At 38.4% G+C, this 11,482-nt stretch overlaps 1 protein-coding gene across 1 annotated transcript; it reads right to left on the bottom strand.

Annotated features, from left to right (window-relative positions):
• Positions 1–2,281: 2,281 nt before the first annotated feature.
• Positions 2,282–5,760, bottom strand: LOC117485608 (motor neuron and pancreas homeobox protein 1-like). The gene is made up of 3 exons (XM_034134206.1): positions 5,229–5,760; positions 3,971–4,131; positions 2,282–3,337 (listed from the first exon to the last, which is right to left on the bottom strand). Exons 1-3 carry the CDS (start codon positions 5,695–5,697, stop codon positions 3,008–3,010), a joined length of 960 nt encoding a protein of 319 aa, XP_033990097.1. The 5' UTR covers positions 5,698–5,760; the 3' UTR covers positions 2,282–3,007.
• Between the last annotated feature and the right edge of the window lie 5,722 nt (positions 5,761–11,482).

The following is an 11,482-nucleotide window of genomic DNA, read 5'->3' on the forward strand; positions in this document are numbered from 1 at the left end:
ATAGTCCGGATTTCAAGCTCTGCTTTAATAGTTGGTCTCTAGATTTCATTAAATTCCTGCATTGTTGATTCAGCCAGGGAAGATGATGTTCCTTCCTATCCCTAAGGCACCCTCTCCTTGAGAAGGAAGACATTGTATCATTAATTTTAGATATAAACAGATCACTGTTTTCACCAATATCTTCAGAGGACAGAGTGTCCCCCCCAATCAATCATTTTCACTGCATCCATTTACGCCGGGATCCTGAGTCGTGGCTGATCCTGTTGCTGCGGTCCTGTGTCCTGGATGCTCTATCCTGAGTTCTGGATTTGAGTCCTGGACTTCGAGTCGTGGCTGAACCTATCACTGTGGTCCTGCCTGACTCTCATCATACTACTTCCCTGATGGCTCCCACAGGATTGTTGACATCCTCGTGGATTCATATTCTTATTATAGACACATGCATTTCCAAACATTTGGTCTACCTGTGCTGTAAAATGTATTATCTCTTCGATTTACACACGGCATCTATTGCACGTCCGTCCGTCCGTCCGTCCTGGCAGAGAAATCCCTCCTCTGTTGCTCTCCCTGAGGTTTCTCCCATGTTCCCCTTTAAACTGTGGGGTTTTTCTCTAGAAGTTTTTCCTTGTACGATGTGAGGGTCTAAGGACAGAGGGTGTTATATTGTCCTACTGATATTCTGTACAAACTGTGAAGTCCGCTGAGACAAATGTAACATGTGTGATATTGGGCTATATAAATAAACATTGATTGATTGATTGATCCATAAAACGTTGTTGCAGATTTTTGGGGATGAAGCAAGAACCCAAGGCAGGGGTTTTAGGTGTGGCCATGAACCTTTTTTTTGTGACTTTCCTGGTAAAAAGAATAAGATTATGGTCAGAAAGACCAGTCAGTAAGTTGTAGGTTTTAACTATTCTGTCAGCTTTGTTAGTAAATAATAAATCTGTCATTGTCTTGGAGGTTTTGGTTATTCCAGTCAGTTGATCCATTAGTTGTATTAAGTTGTGTTTATCCGTGATCCGTTTTAAGTTCTTTCTATTTTGTTTATCATTCCAGTTTATGTTAAAGTCTCCTAAAATGATTAGCTCTTTGTTGGAGTCACAGGAATTCAGCAGGAGTTTTACCTGATCATAGAAATCCACCTTAGCGGTGGGTTGTCGATATAGGCAAATCATGGTGAGGGACATTTCCTCAGAAAGTGTGATTTCCACACCAACACAATCAAACTCAATATTAGCTGGAAGAGCAATGTCCCTACAAGTAATGTTATTCCTCACATAAAGCAACACACCCCCTCCTCTTCCATTCAGTCTGTCCTTCCTAAACACATTATATCCTGACATAGATACAAGAGTGGATGGTGACGACTGTTTTAGCCAAGATTCCGATATTCCCAAACAGTCAATATTGGATTTAAGTGTTGATTATATTTTAAATCATTAATCCAAATCTGCAAAGTAGCTACTGTAAAGATATTAAATAAATGTAGTGGAGTAAAAGTACACGATTTAACTCTACAAAGTAGAAAATAAAAAGGGAAATACTCAAGTAAAGTACAATTACCTCAAAATTGTACTTAAAGGTGGGGTATGTAATTTTGGAGGAACCAGCTCGAGTGCGCTAGAATTTGAAAGTACACAACCGGAAAAAATCTGCCTCTTCCTTCAGACTTCCTTACAGAGCCCCTCCTCCAACACACACGAACGCGCACATGACCAATGAGGGCACGAGATAAGTTTGTGCACAGATGGAAGGCTGACAGGCAGGTAGGCCATCCAGTTATTTTAGCCGGGCCGGCTAAAATGATTGGTCGTGCTTTTTACAGCGCCACGGCTTCCACAGATGACATTTTTGTATGTAGTTATTGTCAAAGCACTTAAGATATTCATTGCTATCGGGATGTTAAGAGCATTCCATGGAAAAGTGTTTCTGAAATAAATTACATACCCCACCTTTAAGTACAGTGTTTGAGTACATCTACTTAGTTACTTTACACCACTGTTGACAGTAATAAAGAAGTGACACCATCCCATTAAAAACTGCATAATCAGAAAAATTCTGTCTTAGATTGCATTTAGTCTCAGTCTGAAATTGAATGCACTCATCACTCATCACACATGAATTCAATTTTATTGAACTATTTATCTCCACAAAAACCACTAGAATTGCTTTAAAAGTGAAATATATTAAAGTCTATAATGTTAAATTATATTGACATCATAACATGCTTAATATGAGAAGATTTTACAAAATACAGGGTAGATGCCTTAACATGAAATGTAAAATACAATACAGTACGTGCAGCCTCTTTCTTTGTGTAAATAACTAAATATAACATGCTGTTATAAGAAGATAATTGTATATTATACAGTCACATAAAAAAAAACATCTTGGTATTTTCTTTCCACACCCTATGCCCTTAACTTTACCAGGGTGAATAAGAATCTATTATTTGTTATTTCTTGTTTAAAATATGAAAAACAAAATAACAATTGATGGGAACATGTATCCAACATGTGTAACAGACCGGCATGTCCTGATAACAATGTAACACTGACACTCTTTACAACATGATTTCCAAGTCAATTTTTCTGTCTCTTCATCCACTACCTTCCATAAAAGTGCTATTACCCCCCCTCCCCCCATTCATACAGTTTAAGTACATGTTCATATAAAGATAAATTAATTCATTTCAGATGATAGGACAGGAAAAGAGGCTACGTTCATCATGCGCAAATTATAAATCAGAATTATTTGTTAATAAATGTCGAGGAACACAAATGTGGCATTATTCTTGTATAATGAGATTAGTTTAATATGAGGCCTGTTGTGCAGATGACGGTACCCTTTTGCTTTTTTGGATGTATAGTACTATGGGCAGGGCTTTGAGAAATGAATGATCCTCTTCATGCCACCATGTTTGTGCACCTGATTGCATTGTGTATCGTCCCTAAGAGTAATAAACATAAAAAGACGTACAATAAAAGCATGCTGCCATTTACAACTATGGGAAAATCCCACTTCTTGTTCTTGGGCTTTCTTCCTCCGGCTCCTCCTCTGAGTAATAGTTCCCTGTTCCTCCTCCAGCGTGCCTCGAGAAGCCTACGGAGCCTAAAGAAGCCGCCCTCAGCACTTCTATCTCCTCTTTCTCATCCTCATCATCCCCTTCTATCTCCTCTTCATCCTCCAGGCTGGAGCTGTGTGAATCACTCTGAGCCTTGGCACTGTGTATATCCATGGCAGCTTTTTCTGTGTCAGTCAGAGGTGACTTTTGTTCCTTGGCTTTGCGGCTTCTCTTCCACTTCATACGCCTGTTCTGGAACCAGATCTTAACCTGGCGAAGGACGAGAAGAATCATGACAGTTAAACTGTGTACAAATATTAAGTTTAGTAGTGGGGGTTCAGGCTGCAACAAAGGATGTTCCTTTTTCACAGATGTATACATTACGGAATGTATGGAGTTTAGGCCCACATGTGTTTTTTTTTTTTTTGGAGGGCTGGGATTAAAATCAGAGTTAAGACTTTAGACTCAGAATTATGAGTTAAATCATATAAAATTCTCATGTGACCATAATCCTCTTCCATAGGAATGTTATAAAACAGGACGTCATGATTAAATAAAACTTAGAGACAAGGAAGAAGCAAAATAGTTGAGTATAGTTATACAGCACATTTCAGACAGAAAGGCAAATCAAAGTACTTAGCAAAAGCATTATAACACAAGAAACAATTAAACTAATTAAATATACTAAACAGATAGAAGATAGTTAAAATTCAGCATTATAAACACAGTTAATGCTGCATAAGGTGCAATACTAAAATGTTGTTACACAAACTCTGGAAAAGCATCTTTATTATCTGGAAGTTATTCCATCTTTGGCGACTTATGGAATATACTCACACATTGAAATGATGTATAGCAGGGGATAAAACAGTTCAATACAAAACATGCTACAGGCTCTCTTACCTGAGTCTCAGTCAGCATGAGTGAAGTGGACACCTCGAAGCGCTTAGGCCTGGACAGATACTTGTTGAGCTTGAACTGGTTTTCTAATTCTAGCAGCTGCTGGCTGGTGAAAGCCGTCCTGGGCCTCCGACACTTCCCCAACAAACCAGCATGGGCTGCTGCTATGAGGGAAAGAGAAAAAGACAGGTTATTCTTTGTGCATGTCCTTGTTTACATTTGAACATTTTTAATCAATTTCTGTAAGAGCACTATACCTCTCTTACAATATTATGGATAGTGGGCCAATAAAAAAGGATAGATGCATATACAGTAGGCCCAAGTGAAACAAATACACCCAAAGAAAACTATAATTTTAAAGATATTTTTTCAAAAGCATTTTTAAATCTTCCAGTTTGGTTTCCACTTCCCTGTTTGCCTTTTTAAGGCCTCCCTACCTGTCTGTCTTCCTGTCTGTATATCATGTTTTCTCTATCCGTTAACATTTATTGCCTTGATGTGAGGTCGTGGTGAGAGGATATTGCTTTGGAGGGGTAATAAACCATAACATAGGAGACCATTACCTTAATGAAAACACCAAATGTTATCAATTGATTAAGTAGTAGGTCTATTTCAGGTGCTACCTTTACGGTAAATGTTGCATGTTATTTTGATGAGATATTGTCCATAAAAGACAACACCTCAATGTCACGGCCCTTTTAAAGCCAGAACCAACACACAGGTGTGAGGAGGAGGCTCGAAACATATAAATATATTAGCTGACTAGTTGACAATACCCATTACAAAAAAATGAACCAAACAAATACATAATTGTAATATGTTTAATAACATAATTCAAAAGGAAACATTTGATTTTAAGGTCTAAACTAGAAATGCTGCTATTTCCTGGATTGAAAATTATCCTGTTTCTATAAATTAGGTAAAATAACAATAAGGAATATGTAATCAACAATAATCCAAATAAAATAAGATGTTTTAAAGAGTACTACTTAATATTTACAGTTATATAAATATAGAACTCTGTTGTAAAACATATGACATGACATTATAATTCATTTTATGTGTTAAATTGTTATTCTTTTTTATTATTATTATTTTTGTCTAATCTATGACTTTTGGATATCCATGTCATTGTAATGGGATTGTTAAAAGTCTTATCCACAAATTCTGAAATGGTTAAACATGCATTATAGTTTTTCGACCGTCTTAAATTACAGGAAGTAAAATAGATACAGTTTAAAACTACACGAGATGCACTCACCTCCATAATCTCCGAGTCTGGGTATCATCATCCCGGCCCTGATCCAGGGCTCCAGCGGGTGCGTCGCGGCCATGTGTGCCCCCTTTAGCTGCTCATGGTACGGTTGGACCAGCTGCGTGAAGCCGGGGTACATAAAGGCGGGGTGCTGGCCTCCGAGGGCCGCCAGAGGATACATGGAAGCGGGATGCATACCGAGGAGACCCCCATGGTGTAGAGCAGTGTATCCTGACTGGGACAGGCTGAAGAGCTGGGACTTGGATAGTACTCCTGGCTGGGCTGGAGAGTAGTTTGTTGGGTTTGGACGTGGGGAGGGCGTCTCCGAGCCACGGGTTGACACAGGACTGCCACCGGGGCTTCTGCTGTAGTACAACCCCGGGGACGCACCATCACTGTCCGTCCTCTGCTCCACGTCGTGTGCCAGCAACGCGTCAATGCGAAAGTTTTTAGATTTTTCCATGGTGGTAGTCATTCTGTCCCACGATGAACTTTGAAGCACTTCTTTCTGAGAACACTATGTATTTTCTTAAAGTTTACAAACACTGCTATATTGTCACTCCTCGTCCCCTGAAAAAATCTCTCTGACCTACTCCACTTATGGCTTGTGCGTAAAAACCACTTCACTCACTCCAGCAGTGAGCTGGGAAATTACTCGCACCCACGAGCGTTATAAAGTCTGCTGCGTTGTGATTGGCCAGAGCCATGCAGCACAGGACAGGGGAAGGGTATATATTATTTTTATTTTAAGGGTTAATTATAGGCATTGGTGCATACTTGTATCACCTATATGAGTTGAATCCAAGATAAATGCTTTTCCATACAGCAAAGTTGTAAGTCTTTGTTTCCTTCCTTCTCAAGCATTCACAATTCTAATTATTTGCCTGTGAAATAATCCATATCTATAATAATATTATACTTTCTTTCTTTCTTACTTTCTTTATGTTATCTTTCTGGCAGTTTGACCTCCAATTATATCCCTGTCTCAGGTGTGCTTGAGGTTCAATTTCCTCAACCAATATCTTGCACACACATGTGTTATATGTATTACATTCACAAACATGGAGACACACACATAAAACACTTACAGTCATGCTCCGGTAATTCATTTCATCTCACTTTAGAGATCTGACAAAAACATAATTTTACAACTTAGTCTTCATTATAGTTTATTGCTTGCTAAGATTGACAGAAACCCAACCGTTCTTATCAGTGGTTGCTGCGATGATTATCGGTCATCACCACACCATGAAGCAGATAGAGGGGCAGTAAACTGACAGAGAGCAAACTCATTTTCTCTCCCTGCAGACAAATAATGTATGGACAGGTGACACAACATCCTGTAACAGTTGTCTGGTGTTTACTCCATCAATATACACATTTTAATATGAAACAAAATGATGTAATATATGTGCAAATAGTAGCTAGAAACTTGATCAAACTGTTTATTGTAAACTGTTGTGAACTGCACATTGCAAAAATGTTATATATTACTGTATAGCTTTGCAGAAGATATATACCTAAGCTGACCTGATCCAGAAAATCCCCTGACCTATTCAGTTCCACGTAAGTGTCCGAACTGCTTCTATCTGCCACAGTTTAACCAGTGGTGATTTCCTGCTGGTTTATACAGGACTGATAAGACACAGTCAGGGGCCTGGGAAAACCAACTGCACTCACCTCAAAGACAAACACACCAACACCTGCTGGACTACCCAACATATAAACTTAAAGGATTATGGATGTGTGTGCAGGCACGTCCGTATACCTGCTTGTCACCATCAAAAAGTATAAATGAGTCTATAATATGCATTTTTATCAAATGTTCCTGATGTTGCAAAAGCAGGATTTTATTTTTGTGGCTTTTATATTGCATACTTGTTTGGGAAACATTTGTAAACAACATTTGGTTATATGTAATAATTTACATGTTTTGTTATAAATAAGAATATTTAACATGAAACCTTTTTAATGAATGATATACATTGCAAACTAAAGGTTACTCAATTGTTAATTTGGTCAAAATAAATGATTTTTTTGTTGCAATTATGTAATTTGTTTTCCACTGCCATTTATGATCAAACAGGTCACAGTAATGTGTGAACAGGAAAGGACTGCAGTTTTAAAAGCCAGCTGTAAAATAATTAATACTCTGTGATCTGATCTCTATAAGATAAGGGAGGATATAGCTCACCATTTAATGAAGTTTGTACTATATATCTTGATATCCTAGCTCAAATATCACACCATTTGAGATAAGGTCCCGCAAAGATAAAGATGCCGCATGACATTTCACACCACTGAGAGATATTTTCTTTGGTAGGCTATATATTGGAATTGTGATTTATAGTCATTGAGTGCCCATTTTAATAGCCCTTAACAAAAGAGTCTTTGTATTCACATAGCTTTGATCAATTCACAGAAAGATAATGCAGCCATAACGTGATACTTTGTACAGTCATATACTCCGTCTGAGGATGGAGCGATCAGGTGTATGAGGTCAACCTATGTATGTCTTCTCTGATTAATATGGAAACATTGTTCATAAATGGCATTCCTTCATCTGCAGCAGCATTTATTAAACCAGGGGTCAGAAGTCAGGGCCCTTTTAACTAATTTGTTGAAATAAATCATTTTTATTGTCGCTATTTGCAATCCCAATTTGTTTTGCCAGGTGTCTGTGTTGCCATATTATTCATGTTCATATTGAAGTCAATATTTTACATTTATTTAATATTTTCAATTGATATACAATCTAATACATTTAGGTGATATAAATCAAGTCAAACACAGAGGGCATGTTGCTGTTACTTTGCTGAGATGGTTACATTAGCATTAGCTGGGTTAAGCTAGGTTGGTATTCTCTATCTTGTTTAAAATGAGCAACTAATTTAGTCATTTGGAATAAAGTGAGTCACTGAGATGTCCTTACATCTTAATTTCAATTTTTATATAATAGATAAAACATAAGGGAAAGAAATGAACAAGTAAACATAGCTAGTGCTAAAGCTAGCTGTGGCTCATCAGCTAGCTTTTACGTTGACTTTGCTTTGTTTCTTTAGCTGTCTTGCTGGTTTTTATCTGTGGTAGAGAAATGTACTTTACTTGAAAGTATCCAAAAGTTTGAAGTATTAATCAAATTGACATTTAATTATTGTATTTTTTCCTAAAGAGGCAAAACTACAGTCAGGAAAAAAACCTATGCAAGAGCAACACACCACAGAGTCAAAATATACAACAGAACGTCTGGGAGACTCAAAATAACTAGGCTAAAGCTCCTCTCCACCCTTAGCTGTAAAAGAACCATTCATGTCGCCTCTATTCATACACAAATGAAAGAGAGGTTAACCCAGTGGGCGATTCTGTCAGGCCTCCATAGAGGCAAAAAGGTTACACCATTCTTGCATGGTGGTGCACAGGAATATGGGAGAGGCTAAATCAAAACTGATTTGATTTCACTTATTTGATCACAAGAGCTTGTTTTTTATGAATCACATGAATTGCAGTGGCAATTTGCCCAAAAAACAAAGCTGCCTCGTAATTTTATTGGACATTGACTATTGCATTGGATAAAGTTCATAATAAACTGCTGCCAGACACATACATGGAATCAAATCTAGTTCCGAGAGCGATACTTTACCAAGAATGACCTGTGTGTTTATATCAAAGTATTGCAAATTGAGTTACTTAACCTTAACAGTGACTTTAGTGACGCAAGTGACACTAATTTATAGGACCAGTGTGTTAGTGAACTAAGATATAACTATCCCAGGAGACATTGAAGCTATAAGAAAATCCCCAACGGATAGAGTATAAAAAAGCCTGTTGTTCTCCTGCTGTCTGTGTCCTATTGTGGTTTATAGTCTAATATCTGCTTTTGGTTGCTATTGTTGTATCTATTGTCATGCCCCAGTTTTGCTGTGATTGCCTAATGGACCGCAGGGGAATAGAACATTTCCTGGTTGAACAGGGGTGGGTGTTCAGGGTTGCAAGGTTCAACATCGTTCAAAATGAGTTGATTAATGACAGCTGTCACAACTGAGAACGGGCCATAATGAGGAGGACAAGAGGGAGGAGCGGAGGAGGAGAAGAGGAGGGACAGGAGGGGAGGCGGGAGGAGGAGAGCCCAGATTAGATGATTATTACTTAGCACGGTAAACAGTGAGATGACAGTACAATGAGACGAGGCTTCAGGGTAGAAGTGGAGGGGGAGAGGAGAGGAGGCACATAGCTAATTAGTGCTAAACAGAGGCCTGTGAATAAGAGGAGGAGACAGACACACGTAGAGCTGGTTAACACACAAAGACAGGGGCGGCAGAGTGGAGGCTGCGGAGAGTAGTTAAACATCTGTTGCTCTGTGGGACACCCAGTCTGCTCTGTAGGGTCAGGTTCCCAAAATACCCATTACCCAAAATATGTTCTTCCTTTAATGCAAATACATGATGGTTAGTTTAAACCCTTCTACCAAATGGGTCTTCTCTGTAAGAAGTTTTGAGTGAATGTGAACCATTTTTCTTACGATCTATGTTTGCAATACTTTTTATTGAGTACAAAAAGTAACATAGGCAACTTGATTCATACAATTGTTCTTCCTATGCCATTATCTTTGAGGAGCTTTCTACTTTTACAGGGTATACACTGTGAACCATATGAACAACCCTTATCCATATTGACATGTAAGCGTCAGCATTAAAGCTATAAAGAGAGGAGTCTTCCCTTTGGAGTTTGTATCTTCATGGTTAAATGCAATAATTATAAATTGGACAAAAGTCAGCTAAATTAAATGTGTTTGTAGTAGTTTGCACATATAGACTTGTACAATAAGACATTAAGAATTTGGAAAAAATTAAGAGCATTGTACAGAAGAGGTAGGAATTATAAAATGGCCTATAAAGAAACCTTTTGTTTGTCATCAAATGCAATGAGTGTGAGTATAAAGATCGATAGATCCTAGCTAGAGGTTAGGATATAAAGAGGGTCATATCTCTTATACAAAAGTCATGAGGAAAAAAGATAACAATAGTTTAGGGATTCATTTGTGTCCATTTCAAATCCCTCTTCCAAATTATACAAATATATTGAAGGGCATTTGGTAGCGCAAACCCCCTCAAAGGTCATGTCTTATCTCGCAATGTTAACGAAAAAGGAGAAAAACTTGTGTTTTCAGCGCGTGATTCGGATCCGCTGCATAATCTAATGGGTTCCTCCTTGGCCCATTCTACACCCTTCCAGACAGTTTGATGAAAATCAGCAGTCGTTTTTCCATAGTCCTGCTGACAAACAGACTAACAGACAAACCGAAAACAAGGGTCAAGGCTAATACAATTACAATGTACAAATACCAAATCAATTTGGGCAAACGTCTACATATTAAAAATGATTATTGAACATAACGATAAAATCAAGCGAGACTCCTGCCCGGATTCAGACTGAATGTGGATGTCACGCAGATGTTGAAGGTGTGGCTGTTGGTGCAAGTCAACCAAGTGAGATTAATCCATTAAAGAAATTACTTAATAGACAACAATATATCAAGGCAAAACTAGCAGAGCCTTGTTAGCTTCCTGCTATAATTTCAATTCAATTTGACTTGATTTTGGCGCTTGAGGAACAGTCAGGAGATCATGAAAGTTATTACAAGCCATCCGTACAAATACATGGAAATCCAACCAACAGTGGTCAAGAAACCTCACTCTGAAACACAAAAGTGAAACTTATAACGGGGCAGAAGGGTACCCCAACCCCAACCCTAACCCCAAAACCATTAAAGGGTTATCATGGGGACCTTGAATATATGTAAGAATGTTCATGGCAATTCCACAATCAGTAGGATGTAGAAACATAGGACAGGACACAATTTTCTTCTTTAACATTGTTTTCGTGATGTTCCAGACATGACGATACACCCCTGACAAAGGACAGACTGAATAATACCGTCAATTCCCATCAGTTGCTTCTTTTCTATGCATTTTTTCTATTACTATTCCTCCTGCTTGTTTAATCTAGTCCTCATCATTCTCTCCATAACCCTCCATCCTGTAAAGGAGAGACAGTTCAATTAGACTCGTGGTCCACGGACACGCCCACCAATCCATGTTTGTGGGGTTTAATCAAGGCGGTGTTCATGCTTGCGTTTGCATGAATGTGTGTGCGTGAGGGTTAGGGTTAGGTGATGAAGGGGACACACATAATTCTTCATTGCCACCTCACCTGAAACTGCCTTATCACCTCTCCTCTCCTGCTTTTCCCCTCTCATTGCT

The sequence above is a fragment of the Trematomus bernacchii genome, unplaced genomic scaffold (genome assembly GCF_902827165.1).
Source record: "Trematomus bernacchii unplaced genomic scaffold, fTreBer1.1, whole genome shotgun sequence".
Lineage (NCBI taxonomy): Eukaryota > Metazoa > Chordata > Actinopteri > Perciformes > Nototheniidae > Trematomus > Trematomus bernacchii.

What these genes read in the sequence shown, in the direction of transcription:
- LOC117485608 (XM_034134206.1), bottom strand. Translation starts at nt 5,697, where the DNA reads ATGACTACCACCATGGAAAAATCTAAAAACTTTCGCATTGACGCGTTG. An exon ending in CAGACTCGGAGATTATGGAG is followed by an intron (nt 4,132 to 5,228) that starts GTGAGTGCATCT and finishes TTTCCCTCATAG; the next exon opens with CAGCAGCCCATGCTGGTTTG. An exon ending in TCATGCTGACTGAGACTCAG is followed by an intron (nt 3,338 to 3,970) that starts GTAAGAGAGCCT and finishes GTCCTTCGCCAG; the next exon opens with GTTAAGATCTGGTTCCAGAA.